We start from the raw sequence: 19,515 nt of genomic DNA on the forward strand, positions 1-19,515 counted from the left end.
AATAAGGTGTTGTAATGTTATTGCATTAGAGACGGAAATTTCTCAATGGGAAGTATCAGATTTTTTCTCAAAATCGACTTTTCACATGAATAAGACATTTAAAACATGGGGTAAGTCTCTTCAGTTACCATATGCCAATGAGGCAAAATTTTGACCCAATGTGGTCTAAGCTCTCGTAAGCAACCACCTAGACTTAAAATTTTGGGTGGTTGCTTACGGAAGGTTCTACTGTATTAACAAACAAAGCAGTCTGGGTTACTTCCTTGTTTGCTGCGATAAGATCACTATTTTTGAAGGAATTGTTTAGTAATGTCTTCCATTTCCCTTATGCAATAGGTCTAACTCCATGTCAAGCACGTCAAAAGCTGTCAACTGGCCTTCTTGGTGAGTTTGTTCCAAAGTGCAAAAGCGATGGAAGCTTTGAACCAGTTCAGTTCCATGAAGGCTACTACTGGTGCGTTGATACAGATGGAAAGGAAGTGAATGGCACAAGGAAGCACTTACAGAAACCTACATGTGTAGCACAACTGAAGAGCGGTAATTTTTAAACCTTAATTCTTGAACAATTTCATTTTGGTTCCAAGTGGAGTACAATTTGAAGGAGGTACAGTGTACATGTACAGTGACCTTACAGTTTGTACACTAGACTCTTTTATCAAGTACATGTAGTATATAGTCTTTTCTATATAGACCTTGCGGAGTTCATTGATCCATACTTGTACGACACATGTAGTGTTGATGTTCTCCCAGTAACGCCCTCATACCAAGTGCCCTCATGGGAATTTTTAAGTCATTAGAGCTTGACCTTAACTTTGTTTGAATTTCTTTGTAGATCTCACATTGTGTCAGTTGCAGAGGCTACAAAGTGGTATGTTAAAAATAATGTTACCTTGAACTCACTGCCATCTCAAACTCAAATCATTCTCTCTTGGATGTTAAATTAAATTTTCACTTACTATCAACTATCTTGAACCTCTGACATCTTGAACTATTTTTCGTTTCCCTTAAAGAGTTTGAGATTGGGGGGGGGGGGGGGGGTTCAACTGCAGTTATGCAGTTATCTTGACAGTTGTTTTAATTTGAATATCAATTTTGGGTCCTGCCAGTTGCAGTCTTGTGTGGAGTTTAACCACTTCTCACCAGCTAGTTGTGTTTTTTTTTTTTCAAAACCCCAGGTAACAGGTATTATTTTAATATAGGGAAGCTGATGCTGTTAAACTTGTAATAACTTTAATAAATAGATAAATAATTGTAAACACTTTACACACACAAGCAGAACATATTGTTACTGACCAGTATTTGTTCTTGATGTGTAGATCACTCCCTGTAGTAAGAATGACATATTTGGGACATGAGAATTTGAAATCCTTGCGGCACAGAATTAAACAAAAGATGCAGAAATGACAGATAAATTCAAATAAAATGAAAAATAAAGAAGAGAGTATATTTTGTTAATTATCCGACGTCAATTTGTATCTTACAATAACAAACTGTCAAATTGTCTGCTCTCGCTCATTGATGCATCACATAAATTATAAATTCATGTGTCTGTCAGTGTCTGTCCGCTTATTGACAATGAAAATTAGCCAATGAGTGTACGCGAATTGCTGCAGTTATTGTAAAATACAATAATACTCTGCCAATGTTGAGGTTCTTGAACTTTTTCAATACCAAGGTGAGAAACTGCTTGGTCGTTATGTGCCACAATGCAAGAAGAACGGCAGCTTTGAGGAAGTTCAGTGCCATTATTCCACTGGTTATTGTTGGTGTGTTAATACACGGGGCTGGGAGATCAAAGGAACAAAAGTCAGGGGAAGACCAAGCTGCACTAAAGGTACAGTCATGTGATAAACTGAATTTTAAAGGAACTAGTTACATAGGGTGTGTCTTGAAAAAATTGTCCAATTATTTCAAGTTTGTTGTTTGTAATCCATTTTAATCTTCCTCAGTCTTAGCCATCCTTGTTGAATCATATTACTGCTTTCTTTGTAAAGAAGTTTTCAGCTTTAGATCATGAGAAACTAAGGGCACTCAATCTTGGTTCAGCCTTTCCTCACAAATTATATTGTGTAGTTCCAGAAAATATCTATACCCCCAACACAGAGGTAATTTCACGTAAGCCCCCACCCCTCCCTGGAATTTTTAACCACTAAAATAACCCCCCACCCCTCCAGAATTTCCTCTTCTATTTTGTACACCCCCATACCCTCTGGAAAAAATAGACATCATAATTCTGGATTATGATTGGCTGAAAGAAAATAGGAAATTTTCGAAGCCAATGTTATTACGTAAAATGATGAGGAAAATTTTGTGTGGAAACTTTGAAAAAAGTTTTCTCGAATGAGAAAAATGGCTTCAAGAAAGGTCTTCCGGCACTTCCTCCACACAATTTTTTTCATGTTCATATTATTAATAAGTAATCATATGGTTTTTCTTGTTCAATTTGGAATTAATTTGCACTTGTGAGTTTTTCAGAAAGCTGAAAATTTTAATTGCACTCGCCAAAGCGGCTTGTGCAATTTCAGCTTTTGAAAATCTCACTCATGCAAAGTAATTCCAAATTGAACTTGAAACCATGTGATTACCTATACTAATGTGATTCAAATACAAGTATTCAAGCCACCATTTTTTCATGTGAAAGATCTACTTAGTGGGTAAGAAAGGATTTTTGAACAACTAGATCCACACTTGAATCCGTATTGAATGGAAGGACCTCTGGAAACTCACACTCATCCTCTTCGCTCCTTTGTGAGAGTGGAGCATAAGGCCACAAACACCTCTGGAAACTTACCTCAGGAAACTAAATCGATCGTCCAACCCCCCTTTCCCTTCGGAATTTCCTAAGTCTTTGACCCCCTCTCCTCTCCGGAATTTCCAATTCCCTCCATGGTGGGGGTATGGATATTTTCTGGAACCACACATTTTCATTTTATTATATAAAAAAGTAATGTATACTTTTTAAAACATTGACCCAAACATTTCTGCAGCTTTAAAAATGACAGGCATCCTGTACAATTTTCACAGTCTAGGAAACAAGTTGGCTCACTCCTGCATACTTTGCTAACCAAGTCTGTAGGGTTTACTAGTGTTACTGTGCAGTACATAGACTTGCTGTGTAAAGTGCACCAAAGATGGCACAAAACCTTAAAGGCCCCATTTATTTTAATTTAAGGCTAGGTGATGTTTCCCCTAGGGTACATGTACCACTGTATTACAACCTCAGCAGATCGGGGTCTTGCACAATTAAATTTCAAGTTTCCTCAAGTTGCAGCTAGCATTCTTTGACTGAAAAACTATGCGATTGTTAGGTAGCAGTTAAAATTGTTTTTTGCCATTTCAGTGTGTGACCCTGTATTGTGCAGAATGTACTGTGAGTTTGGTTGGGCTAAGGGTCCAGATGGCTGTGATATGTGCAAGTGTAAGGAGGCGCCATCCAAACCTGGCTTCTGCCCAGCTGTTGAATCAGATCAACTTGGTACATGTGAAGAAGAATGCGGTAATGATGATGATTGTGAAGGAAACCAGAAGTGCTGCTCCAATGGCTGCGGTCATGTCTGTACTGCCCCAGAATACAAAGGTGTGTTAATGTTAGGTCTGAGAATTGCGCGATGCATCAAGACGATTAACATTCTTCTTGCTGATGGTCATAGTTTGTTTATTCTCTCATTGAACCCTGCAGGAATGCAGCTAAATAAATACTACAGGCTAATGCTTATAAACCCTGTTTGAAGCAACTTACAAGTCTCAATTCTCGATTTGCTCTCCAAGTTCCAAGTTTTGAAGCACACTATGTGTGGCTTAGTTTAGCAGTCTGTTGAGAACAGTTCACCTTTGTTGTGCATTCGTTTTCTCCCTCGTTGAACTCTGGGGTGATATCATTTAACATGAAAGAAAACTGGAAACAAGATCCTATAAAAATCCAAACTGAAACTGGCAAATTGCTCTAACAAATTTAAATTGATTTGAGAGGAAAATGTAGGATATAAACTTTACATGAACGACCACCACATGTCATCCTTGTTAATTGAAAGTTGCAAGCTGTTTACAAAGAATAGCCAATCAATAGTTTCTCACAAGAAAACGGTTTCATGGTTTTTGTTTTGTCCTTCAGCCAAGCCAGGTCACTGTCCAGCAGTTGACATCCATCATGTTGGTATTTGCACAAGTGAATGCAGCTCAGATCGTGACTGTCAGGGAAATACGAAATGTTGTAGTAACGGCTGTGGTCGTATCTGCAGTGCTCCTGTGCGACAAGGTGAATACAGGACTTATTTTTTTATTTTTTATTTTTTACTTTACTGCACTTGATGCGTCATGAGCAGTATTTTCTTCTTCTTCTTCGGCATTCTATACTTATTTAGCTATGCAGCTCTTTGTACTTACACATACTTGGGAGACCCTGGTCTCGCGGCTTATCCTAAAACAAAGCTCAGCTTCTTAATCATTAATTATCGTGGAATTCTCAGGAGAGCTTGTGAATGACTAAATATCGTAGAATTCCGAAAGTAGCAGCTCCCGTTACTTTCAGATTTAGCGGGCATAAGGGGCTGTTACTTACGGGTAGCCGTTACTTTCGGATGGTTGTAAAACGTTTGCGCAGTAACAGTTGTTTCAAAAAATTCGGACCGGCGTAACACAAGAAATTAAAAGTTCCGCTTCTGTATGTTCTCACAACCCACATAAACAAAGCAGACTGATAAACAAAAAAAGGTCCTTAATGTTAGTACTGTAGGCCGAAACTATAATGGGCGCATTACTTCGCAATCCAACTGATTACCCTACGGTATGTCATTTGACTCTTCTGCTAGACAAATACAACTTATAAATCATAGTTTCAAGAAGTTCGAAGTTCGAAATAAAATCACAAATAACTATTAGAGTTATTCAGTCCTGCAGTCAGGGTGTTCCATCCACATTGCAATTGAGAACAGAGAGTTTCTCTTTTACTGACTTCTTCAAAGGGCCGCTACTTTCGGGGAGTTGTTATTTTCGGGGCGAGGGGGTTACTTTCGGAATTCTACAGTACTGATGGGTACATATAATTGTACAAGCCAGAAGTTGGGATGGTTGGTCACATATTCCAACTTGCCAGCTTCTGAATTCACAAGAATGATAGGTACTCTTATTTCTGAAGTTCATGTTCCACTTGTGCATTTCTTCTTCAGCTTGCCCCCGTGGTGCCCCATTCATGCTGTGTCTGGCCAATCCCTGTGAAGGATCAAGCTGCCCGGCCAACCCTAAAGCCAAGTGCCGTGCGAACAGCTGTGGGCAATGCACACCTCAGTTCTTTGATGACAATGACAACTTAGTTGATTGTGCAGCGAGTAAGTATGTCCACTTCTAAGCCATGGTAAAAAGCAAGCCAGAAAAGAGACTATCATTGCCATTGTCCAGGTCTTCTGGCACAGTCCTGTAGAAAACAATAGTGTATGCTGATGTACTATGTGTAGGGCCAGACACTGCAGAAACAACAGGTCTTTATTTAGAATGTACAATTAAGTCTTTTCACCAAGGCATAAATTTCCACAACATTCCAACAAAGTGAAGCTCAATACAGATGATATTGACTGAATCGCGTCACCCTGGGGACAGAAAAATATTTGGCTTTAGGTCATTCTGCAGGGAACTTGCCACACTCAACTTGTACACCAGATGACTTCATGCCAAACATTTCTTTTCTAGCCGAACTGCTTAGACTATAAGCCAATGAGGTCGTATCTTTTTTACACATCTTAATCTTCTGTTGCGTCAGATTCATCTGGACTATTAGAGCTCTGTGGTTAGTTAAGTTTATTTTAGTGTTTTATGAAATACAATATCAAACACGAGACAGTGTGCCACCTGTGTTCTTAACAAGTGTTCTTGACAAGTTTTCACATTTTGTGGCAGGTGCAACCAACTGTCAGAAAGAGTATTTAGAGGCAACCAGTAACCCTGCACTAGTTGGGCGGTTCATTCCAAAATGTCGCGCTGATGGTTCATATGACTCCATGCAGTGCCATGGTTCTACTGGCTTCTGCTGGTGTGTAACTAAAGATGGAAAAGAAATCCCTAACACCAAAATCCGAGGAATACCAAAGTGTGAGTTTTAATTTCTTTAAATCAGGTTACTTATCATGTAAATTGAAAAGAGTGATAACAACTGATTGTAACATCGTATACTAAGTCTCACTATGCCCAGGCTTTGTGGTCAAGAATGGGGCAAAGAGAAAGCGGGACAAAAGAGGATACCCACACCATTTCACCATTTCCCCCTTTCGCCCCCCCCCCCCCCCCCCCCTCCCCCTTGGCCACTTCACTCTCAGCCAGTTCCTTCTTGGCCCTTCCAGCCACAGTCGGACCCTTCCAGGTGGAGCCTGTTCACAGGCTATATACCCTTTGCCTCGTAAAGCGTGATCTCAAATTAAAGGGAGTTTCCTCATCCATTTTTATCTGTCGAAGTCTGTAGATTGACAGCCGAAAGTTCATGTTCTGTTTTGAAATATTTTTGGCCAGCGAACGTTTTTATCTTAATTTTGATTACAGGTATGTCTCATCCTGGCTGCGCTTCAATCTTTAACATGTAAAACAATTTTAAAATGATAGTTGGTGTTAGTGGGTTTTGTAGTTTCTATTTTTCTAGATAATTACTTCCATAACAGCAACAATGATCTTAATTTTCTTTCATTGTAAAATTGCATGTTATTAGGCCCGCGGATAGCAAGTGCTAATCTAGGCGGGCCATTTATCGCTTATGCATATGACTAGATTAATTAAATAACAACTAGTAATTAGTAACAATTATTATAAGACAGAGAAAGTACAAATCAAACTATTTTGAAATCATTTTGAACGTCTATAATTGAGTTTTAACTACAACATGGACAAGAAGTTTGGGAGGAGAATTAGAATGTAAACTCTATGCCATGTTCTGTTTTGTTATGATAATATTAATATCCTTTTTAGTTTGGATATTGGATCTTAATAGGCAATGAATTTTACGATTTTATTTCTTAGTTTTCTCCTTGGTTTTAGTTTTAATTGACAAGATACACGTGGACAGTGTTTCGCCACATTTCCAAACGCCGAAGTTCGTCAAAGTTACTCTTCTCTGAGTCATGTTTTCAACTTCCTTCTTCGTATTCAGAATTGTAGTAAAACATAGTCTTTCGTGTTTGATTTTACTTCAAAATCACTCTGCTCTTTTTGTGAGTGCAAACACGTGCTACTTTGTCCTTCATAAGTTAACTATGACAAAATTGTATTTTCTGACAGGCGTGACTAAATGTCAGAAAGAGTATTTAGAGGCAACGAGTGGCCCTGCACTAGTTGGGCGGTTCATTCCAAAATGCCGGGCTGATGGTTCGTATGCCGCCATGCAATGCCATGGTTCTACTGGCTTCTGCTGGTGTGTAACTAAAGATGGAAAAGAAATCCCTAACACCAAAATCAGGGGACAACCAAAGTGTGAGTTTTAATTTCTTTAAATCATGTTACATTAAGTCTGTACCGGTAAAGTCTTACTATACCCATTAGCTCATAAAGTCTAATCTCATAGGAAGTTTCTTCGTCAAAAGTTCTTTATCACTTTCCTAATTTCCATTTTATATTGACAAATGCCACCAAATACATGTGTACAACTGAATAGATTGAATGGAGAGATTTTATAGCACAAATAGAACAAGTAAAGAAATGTTTGTTTGTGTAAGAAGGTTTTTTAAGTTCCATTTTCCCAGATTTATTACCCCTAGGACAAAGAAAGTACAAATCAAAATTGTGTCAAATCAATTTGACTTAAAATTGAATTTTGATTGCAACATACCTAAGACGCACGGAAGATATTAGAAAGAAAAGGAAATGTAGTTTGATGTAATTAACAAAACAACTGTTTGATAATGCTTATTTAGTATTTGTTGTTTGTTTTAGGCGAGGCGAGTGCAATGGCATTTAGTATCGGCCCTATATGTGATGACGGCACACCGTGGAAACTATGCACCGATGCTTGTAAGAAAGCGTCTTGTACCAAAAACCCTGAAGCTAAATGTGTGGCACCTGTGGGAGGATGTGGAACCGATGCCTGTAAACCAAAGTTCTATGACAACATGGGGAGGGAAGTGCAGTGTAAGTTGAGTTGGCATCAGAAATGAGAATGAAGGGTTGAATGTTGTGAGACACTGGTACAGTTATGTTCTCATTATACTGTTGTTTACGAAGTGTTCCGTGCGGTGGTTTCATATTTGAATCGATTAATTAATCAATACTTTATTAACGTGCCAGTCTTAGCTATCTGAGGGGAAACACCCCGCTACTAACTGGGGGGGACTTAATGACATAATAAATTATTAAAAGCCTACTAACTATATAGTAACTATTGGGAGTCCATGTTAAATCCTATTGAGTCTAAATGATGTACATCGTTGAACTATTAAAAACTTATTACAAATCTGAACTCTGTATTGTGGATCCCTTCTTGTTTAGTCGGGCCTAAAGCACAGCGTAACTATCAATTGAATGTCTACAGTAGACAGGGGATGACTAAAACCTTAAACAATAATATCATGCTTCTAAATCGAAATTTGCATAATCTGTTAGCCTACAGACCATTACTTTGGGAGCTGTGCCAAACAATTTTCTTCTGCCTCTAACTAAAGTGTTGTTGGCTTGGGGTCTTTGAGGGATTTACTGTCGATCCGGGGTGCTTGATAACCGTGAAATACAGTGTAAGGTTCTCTTTATTTACTCAGTAGACAACTGACACGAATTTAACGTAGCATGAACTAAATCAAAGATTGACAATTCTTATAGTTGGGCAAACATAGACTACGGGTGTACTTGTGTTTCTTACATTGTATGTTGATCTGTAGGTCTCACAGAATGTCAACAGAAAGCCTATCAAGCCACACATCCCCAGCGTATTGGAGCTTTCATTCCTGAGTGTAAGGCTGATGGCAGCTATGCGCGTGTGCAGTGCTGGGGTTCCACTGGATACTGCTGGTGTGTGTCAGAGGATGGAACGGAATGGCCTGGGACTAGAGTGAGAGGAAAACCCAATTGTGACGTCAACCAAGGTCTGTTGTTGTGCTGGATGTTGAATACAGTGCAAAGCGAGGCAGTTCCCTGTTACCTTCTTTATTTCAGTTTTAGTGCTAAATTTAAAAGATGACTGCCATTGCAGAAAATACCTTGGTACATACCCCTTTCACTCCACCGACGCTAAATGAATGGGTTGAAGTGAACACAGGCTTCACAACACTGTACTAAAATGCGATAAATATACCCTCCCTCTCCACTGTCGTCAGAGGTTATCCCCTGTTTATGCTCACATAGGTTTGTGAAGACTCAACATCCCCAAAACAATATTCACAGAAGTGGGAACGGTGTGATGAAAGTTTGCATTGCTTTAGTATAGTGTAATGACATCTAATGTCGTCAAAGGCAATTCTCCGAGATTGACGAGCAGCTTTCACAAGGAATATCCCTTGTTGAGCCATGGCAAGCTTAGTTATAATTGTCATACTTTGAAAAATGTCATACAATCTTCTTTCCCTTCTTTTCTTTCCAGGTCCACAACTTTTGTAAGTACAATTCCTTTACCTCCCTTTTATAGCGTTAGTAATTTAAGGCAATGTGTTTTCATGTCATTAACAGGTGTGAATCTGCTCTGATCTCCATCTTTTTTTTTTTTCTTCACGCAGAAGTATCCATGTTGGGCTCACATTCAACTACAGCTTCAGTTTAGTGAAGAATGTTACGAGCAAATTTAAAGAGTGAGTGTGCCAGCTGCTCGCAAAGTGTGTATAACCTTAAAAGCCGCACAAAGAATCGTACACACAGTCTTGTATTGCAAGCACTTGACTGTTGCTGTTTTGCAACATTTCTAGGGCTGGTTAAAAACGACCTTACCTTTCTTTTTGTTTCACTTCTAGATCTCTCAAGTCACAGATAATTAACATGTTTAAACTGAAGGACGAACAGCTACAAGCCCTCGAGGTAACTGCGTTTCGACTTGTTGGTGGACCAGGGCTACGTCTGATGCTTGTCTTTTTTTTTTTCAAAACGAGTCCCCGTGCAAAACGCTTCATTTGAAAATTAGTGTGATTTGCATGAAATTGAACCTGTAGGGGAAACACATTTTCATATCAATGGTTTTGCACGAAGACTCGTTTTGCCACGGAGGCAAAAGGCAAGTCTGAAATGGCCTACATGTATTGGTAGTGGCACATCCACGAGGAGGCTCCTCGTCCACTGTTTCCAAATCAAATTAATTTAGAAGTGTTAGTTTATTCTCAAACTGCTAATTTTGAGAGAGTTATTTTTATGAGACGTTCCAGAAGTTTTTTCAACTTTTTTTCTTTCTGATGTCTTAACTTAGGTGCAGGAGGGCAGCATCTTGGTTGGATTCAGCGTTGAGCCATACAGCGGAGGAAGAGATCTGAGTGAATTTGCTGATGATGTCACTGAAAAGGTTGGGCTATGTGGGGGAGTGATGAGAAAAAAATTGCCATCTTCATAACATTATCAGACATAGATTCTCCGTAATCGATTGAGAAAAACTGAAGTAGCAACAGTTTTTAAAGGTTGACTTGACGATCTGTGACCGACTCCAATCGTAATGAACACTTTCCCTAAGGGTAAACAGAATTCAGTGGGAGTAAAGTTGGAGAATGCCCTCACTTACCACAGCAATTGGTAAAATGCCTCGGTGTTAGAAAATTATCAACTCTTAATTCTCAACTCTGTACCATTGCTTCTTTCCAGGCTCGCAAACACGAGCTGGTAATCCAGTTCAGCGGTATTGCCATGGTCGCCGAACCCAACGTCATGTTGGCCTCACCCATGTATGTCGAGGAAAAAACTGTCTCTAAACAACAAGATGACAGTGCGGGGAAAGGCGTTTCGGTCATTGGTGTGGCGTTCATTGCTGTCTTCTGCACTTTGGCTGTAGTTGCTGTAGCACTTGTAACATTTAAGGTGAGTCTGTTTTATTCATTTGGTGTTCAAACCTTCTGTGCACGTTATAACAGCAGATGGAGGCTGAAAATACAGTTTCGTATTTGAACATACTTATGATGATAGGCGTCAGAGGGAAGTTGAGCAGGCGATTTGGGAGGTGATATCTCCAGGCTGCGAAGATTTTTAAAAAAAAACAATTCACTACTGCGGGAAATGGGCTTCTGATACGAAGCCAAGTTACCCATTGAGTAAACAGTAACATCTAAGGAAAAACTTCGAGTTCCTTTCAAGACTTATGTGCCAGGAGGTCTTCATTGCGGATCGACATAGTTAGCTTCTTTCTGGTGAAGATAACAGCAAATGTTTGCTGGTGCACTGAGTGTCAATTTTTTCCTTAAAAAAAGCTCTCTGATAAAATATAAGGAAATGGTTCGTTCCCTGCAACAGTTGTCAACAGTTGTTGTCTAACTTTGTAATACACGTACAAGTTTATCTTTTTTCCGCAGTTGATTCAGAAAAAACGAAAGAACTCCGGTCTTGAGGAGAGGGTACGTTTTTCACAGTTTTTTTGCCTTGGACTTGTTACTTAAGCTCTTTACTCAGTAAATGCTTGTAAATCGTCCTGATGCGACATTTTGCAGTAAGGGGAAAGGTGTTTGGAAGGTGAATTTTCAGAAAATTAAAATTACTTAAAATTGCCGCCCAACACAGATCTCGAGGTGCACACTGTGAGAGGGTGGGGTGAGGCGACGTTAGTAAATGTCTTCGCTGGGGTTCTTTTACTTACACACTTTGTTGGTCGAGAGCAAAGCTTGCATGGTAGGCCAGCATATGCTTGGGTTGCTTAAAAACTTTCTTGGTTGCGTTATTTTTGGGCGGGATCATATATAATAAGGTCACGATGCTTCTTTCATACTTGCTAAAAAGAAACTTGCATCATCCGTGCGTTCTCTAGTGCCAGTGTAATTGATATATTAGGTAAGATATCGGTTGAATGCGGTCTAGTTGCAGGACTTTATGTTGGAAAAGTGCTGTTAATGCTGTGTATGTCTTCTGCATTCTAACTTTGCATGGCTTGTATTTTGCTAGACACTGATGGCCTCCACTAACTACAGAGCAGTTTTCGCTTGACTGTCCAAAGTGATCTCTCTTTGTTTTGATTTTTGCAATTACTGAGCCACACTATTGGCTCAAAAGGCTCGTCAAATCAATTCTGACCAATAAGAACGAACATCTGGTTTTCTCAGCCAATCAGGTAAAACAAAAACCAACCATGAATTGGGTTCTCCGCTTTCCCGCGTTTTTCACCTGTTGCAAGACGTGGTTTTCTGCGAGCTCTGTTTGGCTCACTCTGGCATTTGCACGAGTTGTGCTCATCTAGAACTTGACGCAATTACACTTTGGTTCTGGTTTGAGGATAAATAGTCAGAGAAAACCGCTCGTGATTGTTTGCAGTTTGGACACTAATTTCTTCAGCTTGGGTGGGAATTATGTCGGAAAGTGTGCGGTGGGGGAGGGGACTCTGTTTCGCACTAAACAGTTACTATTTACTCGTCATACAAATGCAAATGTTTTGTATTGTGTCACTAACTTACGACGTCCTTTTCCTAGCGGTACCTTTTGAATTGAGGTGCTCCTTACTCGCTCGCTCATCCCTCCCTCTAGGCCAGCATCATTTACACTGAAGGAGGCGCAGAGTTAAACACCACACTCTCAGACGCCTGAATTTGGACTCAACTCATAACCGGATGTGTCTTAACTACTGATTGCTCTTCTACAATGGACGACTCTACCTTCTCCGTGGAATTTGCTAGCAACCTAACGGAGTAGCTAGGTCACGCTGGGATCATGAACATAGTGTTGTGAACGTGATTGCGTGACATTAAAGATCAGCAATGCTATCAAGGCTGCGTGATTTACCTTCCCACGTGTTGGAGAATTTACCAATAGGATGTAATCACCAGAAACCATGAACTGTAATTAAATATTTTCATTTGCATTCTCTACGGTTGGAAATAATTATAAAGAAGTACCAGATATATTTTTTTAAGAAATTGAAATAAATGACGAACATTTTTATTGGGTTGCGTTTGGTGCTCTAGTTTAATCCTGTTATCTCGCTATTTGCCTTTTTCTGCCCGTTAGGAATCGTTTCTTCACTCAAAGCCAACTCCACTACTTTCGTGAAAGAAGTTGCTCCTCCTTATAACCAATGTCGGGTGTTTTATCTCTAAGTAATGTCTAGAGATTTTTGCAAATGTTTGAGATGAAAAATATTTGCTTAAAATTAATTAAAAACTTAAGATACCTTATAACGGGTGAGGGAGCCTTTCAAGTCGGAAATCCAAACGGCGCCCGTGGGAAGAAAATTTGACAGTTGTTGCATTATCACAATAGACAGAAATTTCAGTTGTGAAGTTATTTTTCCCTGGACTGCTTACAAGCCGTTTTTTCTAGAAAATCAGTAAACGCGAACTGGGCGAGTCGTTTAAGAAGAGCGAGGATCGGTACGAGAGACACGACAAGTGGGTGCGGGGAGATTGCCCTCAGATCCCGTCTTGCCTATACCACGGGTTTGCGTTCGGAAGGATAAAAGAGAGAAAGCTAACTGCAGCAGTGTAGCCTTAATATCGTACGTTAATTTTCTGGCACATTTCGCTCTCCCTAAAACAGTAATATTCCCCCTATTTACACCTCGGCAGTTTTTGTTCCTGAAATACTCTGCTGAGATTATGCAAATTAGGAAAAGAAAGAGGGGAGTGGTGGGGAAAAAACTTCTTTTTCCTTTTTCTCCGCGGTCGTGCTTCTCGCGGCTCGCGCTCGATCCCTCGTGGCACTCTACGGGCCCGTTTCTCGAAGGTCCCGAAAAGTTTTCGCACCCGGAAACCCATAGCAAAATCTCAAACCTCATGATTACAGAGCTGTTTTATTCACATATTCTTTATATGAACAGAGGTTTTCTTCATATAAGAAGTTTCAGGCGTATACACCTCTCTGTTTTTAGATACAGATGAACTAAAAATGGCTTTACGGGCCCGGAAAGTTTCCAGGGCTTTCGAGAAACGGGCCTCAGGAAACAAATTGGTCAAACAAACGGGCCCCAGGAAACAAATTGGTCGCACGCTAAGAAAAGAGAGAGACTGCTGGCAGTCAACTTCCCGTTGTACTGTTTAACTAGTTTGTTCAATGAAACATGAATGAAATCAGGAGTTCCACGCTTGGTTCTTTTATTTTTCTTTCTTTCTTTCTTTCTTTTTGTTTTGTTTTTTTCTTTTTCTTTCCGCTATTAAATAACGGAACGAATTATGGTCGATATTTATAAATTACTGGGGTAACAAAATTAATTCAGCCCAGGTATCCCATCACCATGCAAACATCTCCACTTGCGAAAATGCACGCATCATTTGCCTTTTATTCTCAAGTTCCTCGTATTCTGAACTGGTTCAGGGCTCCTTCGACTGAGAAAAGATCTTTTGATAAAGCAAGTTTAACGGCTGTAGGACCGTCAAAGTCGATGATACAATCTTATGAGGTATTGAAGACTCATTGTAGACATCGAAGACATGATGAAGACGTTAGATGTATTGTTGAACTGAAAGCACGCCACCGAGTTGATATATTGATCAACGCGCGAGACAAGGTAAGATGAAATATTGAGGGAACGTAGTAAAATAACGGATAAATGAATAACACCAAATAAAACTAGTACTAATGAAACTAACGAACGTTTGTTTTACTGAGCTTGGAACCGTTTTTAGGGGTAAACTTGGGCTTCACTACACTTGCTTAATGACAAAACTTTTATATCACTAATTAGAAAAAAGGTAAGTCTGCACACGAGCCTAGTGGCCCATCAGACCGGAGCTTATCCCGGTTTCTGTAATAAGAACTGTCCCTTAATTGTTAGTCTGAAAAATGTTTGACGTTAAAATCTGCTACACAAATGAAACGTTTCTTAGGCGTTTACCTATAAGCAAAACACATTGAACGAGAACTGAGATGATCAAACACATTATCGTGACCGATACAGTTAGAAGCAGTTTCTGATTAGGGCCTGCATTGTCGTCGGTCTGGTCTGGAATAGGTTAGGTAAAGTCTACATACGAGCCAAGTGGCTCATCAGGCCAGAGCTTATCCCGGTTTCTGTAGCATGAAGCGACTAGGAGTATTTCTACTCCCCCCTGGATGGGATGCTAGTCCATCGCAGGGTTACCCCTAGCATTAAGTTCGCCGGTACCCATTTATACACCTGGGTGGAGAGAGGCACTGTGAGAGTAAAGTGTCTTGCCCAAGAACACAACACAATGTCCCCGGCTAGGGCTCGAACCCGGACCGCTCGATCCGGAGACGAGCGCACTAATCATGAGGCCACCGCGCCTCTCCTGGAATAGGTTAACCTGCAGGGTATCTGACGCTTTCTCTCGCTCATGGTATGTGAAAGTATGCTTTGAGTCGAAGGCCAACGCCACAAGACTTAACTGAAACCGAAAACGGCCCATAAAAAGCCCCCAGCCCCAGGGTAGGGAAAAATAGCATAGTTTGTTTCTGAAATGGGATAAAGGTAAGAAGCCTTCGACACCACAGTCTCTAAAGCTACAGAAAAGTCAGAATTGAATTTACTCACGCGACATCTTTTCTCGGCTTCAGGTGAAATTCCGCTGAAAAACAGCTCGGCTGACAAGCGATAGCAAGAGAAGATTCCTACAAGGGTGAGCGCGAAAGATGACCTAGTTAAAAATGAAGTTATAGTACATAGTGATTGCGGACAAATACGAAACCCATGCATGGACGGGTTTTCATTTTACTCATGACCTCCACTTACCTACTACCGCGTTCTCGTTTAAGAGAGAGCAGTGCGTAGCGATGCAACGATAAAAATAAGTCACAACTCCAGAGTTTGTCAGCAATGTAATGTGAATCTTATGCCGTCCAGTAGCAAGTGCCCTATTCTTGCCTGGAATCAAAAACAGGTCTACCACGCGCACATGTGGCATTGCATCGGACAGAGTTAAAGACTGACACTTTTGGAAAATACAGTCAACTATCCCGGAAAACCTCATTACGCACAGAAGCAAAATCCCTGGCCGGCGCCGAAGCTGAAAAGAAACAACTCCCACTATTACTGAATAGGCCACGTTCGAAATATCAATATTTTAACATGGCTCCGAGGTTTTAGGGTCAAACTTGTAATTTTTTAATTTTTTTTTGTCCTTCGATCCCCAAAAGAGACTTGGATACAGAGAAAACACCAGCAAATATAGAAGTTTGTCCTGAAAGCCTTAGAGTCATTTTAGAATATTATATATATATCGAACTTGGCCTATTGCGGACACATCATATGGTCTCAAACTAATATTTTATTTTTTCCTACTCTTGACTATTGTAGATTGTACAAAAAGATGACAAGACAGGTGTATGCACCGTTATTCAGGTGAGAGCAATGATGGTATTGCCAGTCTTTATTTTATAATGTTTGCTTCCTTTTCACCGTGGGATCACAATTCATGTATACAAACTGCGATTCGTTTTGATAAATGATAATTTGCTTAGTTAAGGCGGGGGTCTGCCTGAATTAAAGTGAAGTTTTAGGAAGTCTAAAGAGGGATCAAAAGGAAAAAAAAGTTTTAGAACACCACCAGATAGTTGAACGCCCCTCGAAAGGGCACCCCATGTTGGTGTACAACTGTTTGGTGTACGACTACCAGTTTTTAACTTCAACTTCTAATTTTAAAACAACATCAAACCTTCAAAATTTCCTATTTCCATAAATTTTACTAATCCTTTAAGAAAAACTTTTTATCCCAAATACACCTAAAACCACCGAAAAATTTACCACACAGTCGAAAACGTAGATATGTGGGATGAGCAGAGAGGTTTTTGACTTCTTCAAAAGTGAACGAGATATTTGCGTTAAAACAATAATACCTAACCAAAATACAATCTTCATGTTAATCCCTGCCTTAACCAATCGGTTCTTCTATTTTTGGTTTATAGATGGAGGAGAGAGAGGAAGCTTGTCGCGCCGACGGGAACGCGACCATAGAAGAGGGAAAATAGACGAGAACGATTTCAAATTCAAAGAGGTATTACATGGTAGAAAAACTATAGCTTCGTACTTGTTTATGATTTTCAAAGTCCAAAGGTGTTTTGATGGAACATCTGTAATGATAACGGTTCTTTTTCTTCGTAGAACGCGAGACAGAGAGAAGGCAGAAGAGAGTTTGAATCAGAAGAAGACGAGGGAAGAAGAGAAGAATTAGTGATGGGAAGAGTTAGAATCTGCGAAGGAGATTTGAGAAACCGGCTGCCTTTAAGGAAAGGTGAGTGTTCGAAGCTGTTAGTGACTGTCTTTCCCGCCATTGTAGCGAAGAGAAAAAAATAGGTCTATACCATGCATGGAACAGAAGACATAGTTTAATGGTTAATGAGGTGATATTAAATGTTACCATTTTCACGGAATCCGCTAAAGGTTTGAGCAGTAAATACCAAAATTACTAGCTAAAAATCTACTCATAACACGGTAATAACTATTTGAAACATCTCACTTTCATTCGTTTCTTTGGAGAACCCGCAATTAAATTCTCAAGTATTCTCGACAAAGTTTATGTCAAACCTTGCAAAAATACTCAAGCGTGTGCTATTTTGTTTTGACCTGAGGTGAAGCATCCGTTTTAATTCAAGAAAATGCAAAACTTCAAGTTCAGTTTTCTCTTTCGAAGTCAGTTTGAGAGCCAAAGTCTCCATTTAACAAACTAAAGTTAGTTTTTCATGCGTCTGTCCTGTTATTGATCATGAATTTTGTCATAACATTGTCAAAGTAGCTGTAGATCCTCAAAATTCTCCTGTTTAATTATGGATACCATTTCCGCACTTCCTTTTCATTGATTTTTTAACACCATTAAAATAAATGTAGGGATGAAATAGAGTATCAAAATTTACGCTTCACTTGTAGTAAAAGTCCACATACGAATTGTTAAAATCATGTGTGTTTAAAAAAGAAGGAACCTACTATTAAGGCAAGGCAAACAGACGGAATTGTAAGAAGTGAAAGCCAAAGTTAAACTTTATATTTTACCTATACACATAAACCTGACAAAAAAAGGAAAAAAAAAAACACGAAAATCTTCGTAGGCGTCATTGCCCCACAACACTTTAAAAGCGCAAACTGATATGTTGGTGACCCTCTGTGCGACACGAAAAAGCAGTTTAAAATGACATTGATAACCTAAGTGGCTTCTTTGGCCGAGATAAATCTTGACTCTCCGAATTCTTCTGTTTCGCGCTCGCCGAAATTTTTTTCCGTTTTTTCAGGCTATCGAAACTCGCGCACGGCTTAAATGATTGAGCTCCTGTCCTCTACTTATTAACACGTTCTCTTCAAGAGAGAAAATGTGGATGTGCTGCAACGCAACGAGAAAACTCAGGTATCAACTCCACGGAGTGTCAGCGAGAATAAATGTAAACCAGCCAAATAATCTCTAAATCAAAAACAGGTCCACAATGCGTACAATTGACATCGCATCGCCATAGTTAAACATAGGCACGCAAGGCGTGCAAGAGTTATTTTTTGTGTGTGAAGTCTCGGAGATAGGAGCATTCATGGAACTGTTTGCAGTAATGATTTGGTTAATTTGACAAGCTTTCTTTGGTTGCGATAAACAGCAAGAAAGAAACTGGGAATTTATGATGTACATACGATGTTACATCGGTCATGGTAAGATAGCTAAATAGTAAGCCATAAAATGTTTGACTGAACAAACTACAGTAATCTGACACGTCTCCAGATTAATGTAGATGCCATCTTATTTTCTAACAGGCAATTTGATTCATTCTTTGATACAACCCACACTGTGATTGGTGACACGCGCACATGCATAACTCCCTCACTCACCGATCACATAGCCCTTCCAACCCCCAAGAGGAATTTTTCCTCAAAAACACTCAAGTTAAATTAGAGACCTTTTCGCATTTTACACGAGTCGTACGTTTATCCTTTTTACACAACGCAACACAACAGTACTTCACCGAAAATAGAAAGAAAGAGAATAAAAAAACCTCTCTGACACGTTGAAAGTCTGATTTAATTAAATTGCACTTTAACTTGGTGCCACGCAGTCTTCAAAGAACATTTGAACAGCTTTCATACTTTTTACCTTTAAAAAATATCGGACTGAAATGAATGTCATCAAATAAAACTGTTAAACTGCTACTGCAGAGACGTAAAAACCGCCCAGAAATGAAAGCTTCTTTTTTGTTTAATATCCTGGAAACAATAGCCGATAACTTTTCAGCTCTAATTGAATTTACTCCCATATAAAAAACAAAAGTGTTGAGTTACCATTTGTTACTAAAGATAGCAAACATCTCGTGGGAACAAGTGGTGACGATTCGTCAGCTCTAATTGAATTTACTCCCTTGAGAAACACAAGAGTGTCAAATTGTCCTTTGTAACTAAAAAATAAAAATATCTCGTTATATTTGCATGCAGCAAGAACAAAGCAATCGTTACCTGCACTTACTATTGTAAACGTTAGAACTCTTTCAAATCTAAATAGTCTCGTCTCCTCTAAAACATGTCCTAAG

General features: G+C 39.5%; 2 protein-coding genes across 6 annotated transcripts in view; both read left to right on the forward strand.

The window, feature by feature from the left end:
• LOC145484702 (thyroglobulin-like) overlaps positions 1-13,011 on the forward strand; it is a 33,732-nt gene extending 20,721 nt beyond the window's left edge. For 2 of the 4 annotated variants that reach the window (XM_081463313.1, XM_081463314.1), the window contains exons 14-30: positions 337-537; positions 833-868; positions 1,676-1,834; positions 3,341-3,577; positions 4,112-4,255; positions 5,166-5,324; positions 5,890-6,081; positions 7,255-7,446; positions 7,906-8,100; positions 8,844-9,047; positions 9,542-9,554; positions 9,675-9,746; positions 9,906-9,969; positions 10,352-10,444; positions 10,738-10,950; positions 11,439-11,480; positions 12,598-13,011. In XM_081463313.1, coding sequence (XP_081319439.1) covers positions 337-537; positions 833-868; positions 1,676-1,834; positions 3,341-3,577; positions 4,112-4,255; positions 5,166-5,324; positions 5,890-6,081; positions 7,255-7,446; positions 7,906-8,100; positions 8,844-9,047; positions 9,542-9,554; positions 9,675-9,746; positions 9,906-9,969; positions 10,352-10,444; positions 10,738-10,950; positions 11,439-11,480; positions 12,598-12,657 — 2,276 coding nt within the window. In that variant the 3' untranslated portion in view covers positions 12,658-13,011. Of the gene's footprint in view, positions 1-336; positions 538-832; positions 869-1,675; positions 1,835-3,340; positions 3,578-4,111; positions 4,256-5,165; positions 5,325-5,889; positions 6,082-7,254; positions 7,447-7,905; positions 8,101-8,843; positions 9,048-9,541; positions 9,555-9,674; positions 9,747-9,905; positions 9,970-10,351; positions 10,445-10,737; positions 10,951-11,438; positions 11,481-12,543 lie in introns of all 4 variants that reach the window. The other 2 variants (XM_081463315.1, XM_081463316.1) reach the window with 2 other exon arrangements.
• A 3,306-nt stretch (positions 13,012-16,317) lies between these two features.
• On the forward strand, positions 16,318-17,408 carry LOC145484849 (uncharacterized). 2 transcript variants are annotated; one of them, XM_081463490.1, is made up of 3 exons: positions 16,318-16,363; positions 16,927-17,015; positions 17,123-17,408. In XM_081463490.1, the coding sequence occupies exons 1-3, from the start codon at positions 16,348-16,350 to the stop codon at positions 17,312-17,314; spliced, it is 297 nt and encodes a 98-aa protein (XP_081319616.1). In that variant the 5' UTR covers positions 16,318-16,347; the 3' UTR covers positions 17,315-17,408. The 2 variants fall into 2 exon arrangements, with proteins under 2 accessions (XP_081319616.1, XP_081319615.1); XM_081463489.1 differs by lacking the exon at positions 16,318-16,363 and having other exon boundaries at positions 16,438-17,015.
• The last annotated feature ends 2,107 nt before the right edge of the window (positions 17,409-19,515 follow it).

This window comes from Orbicella franksi, chromosome 4, assembly GCF_964199315.1.
Source record: "Orbicella franksi chromosome 4, jaOrbFran1.1, whole genome shotgun sequence".
Lineage (NCBI taxonomy): Eukaryota > Metazoa > Cnidaria > Anthozoa > Scleractinia > Merulinidae > Orbicella > Orbicella franksi.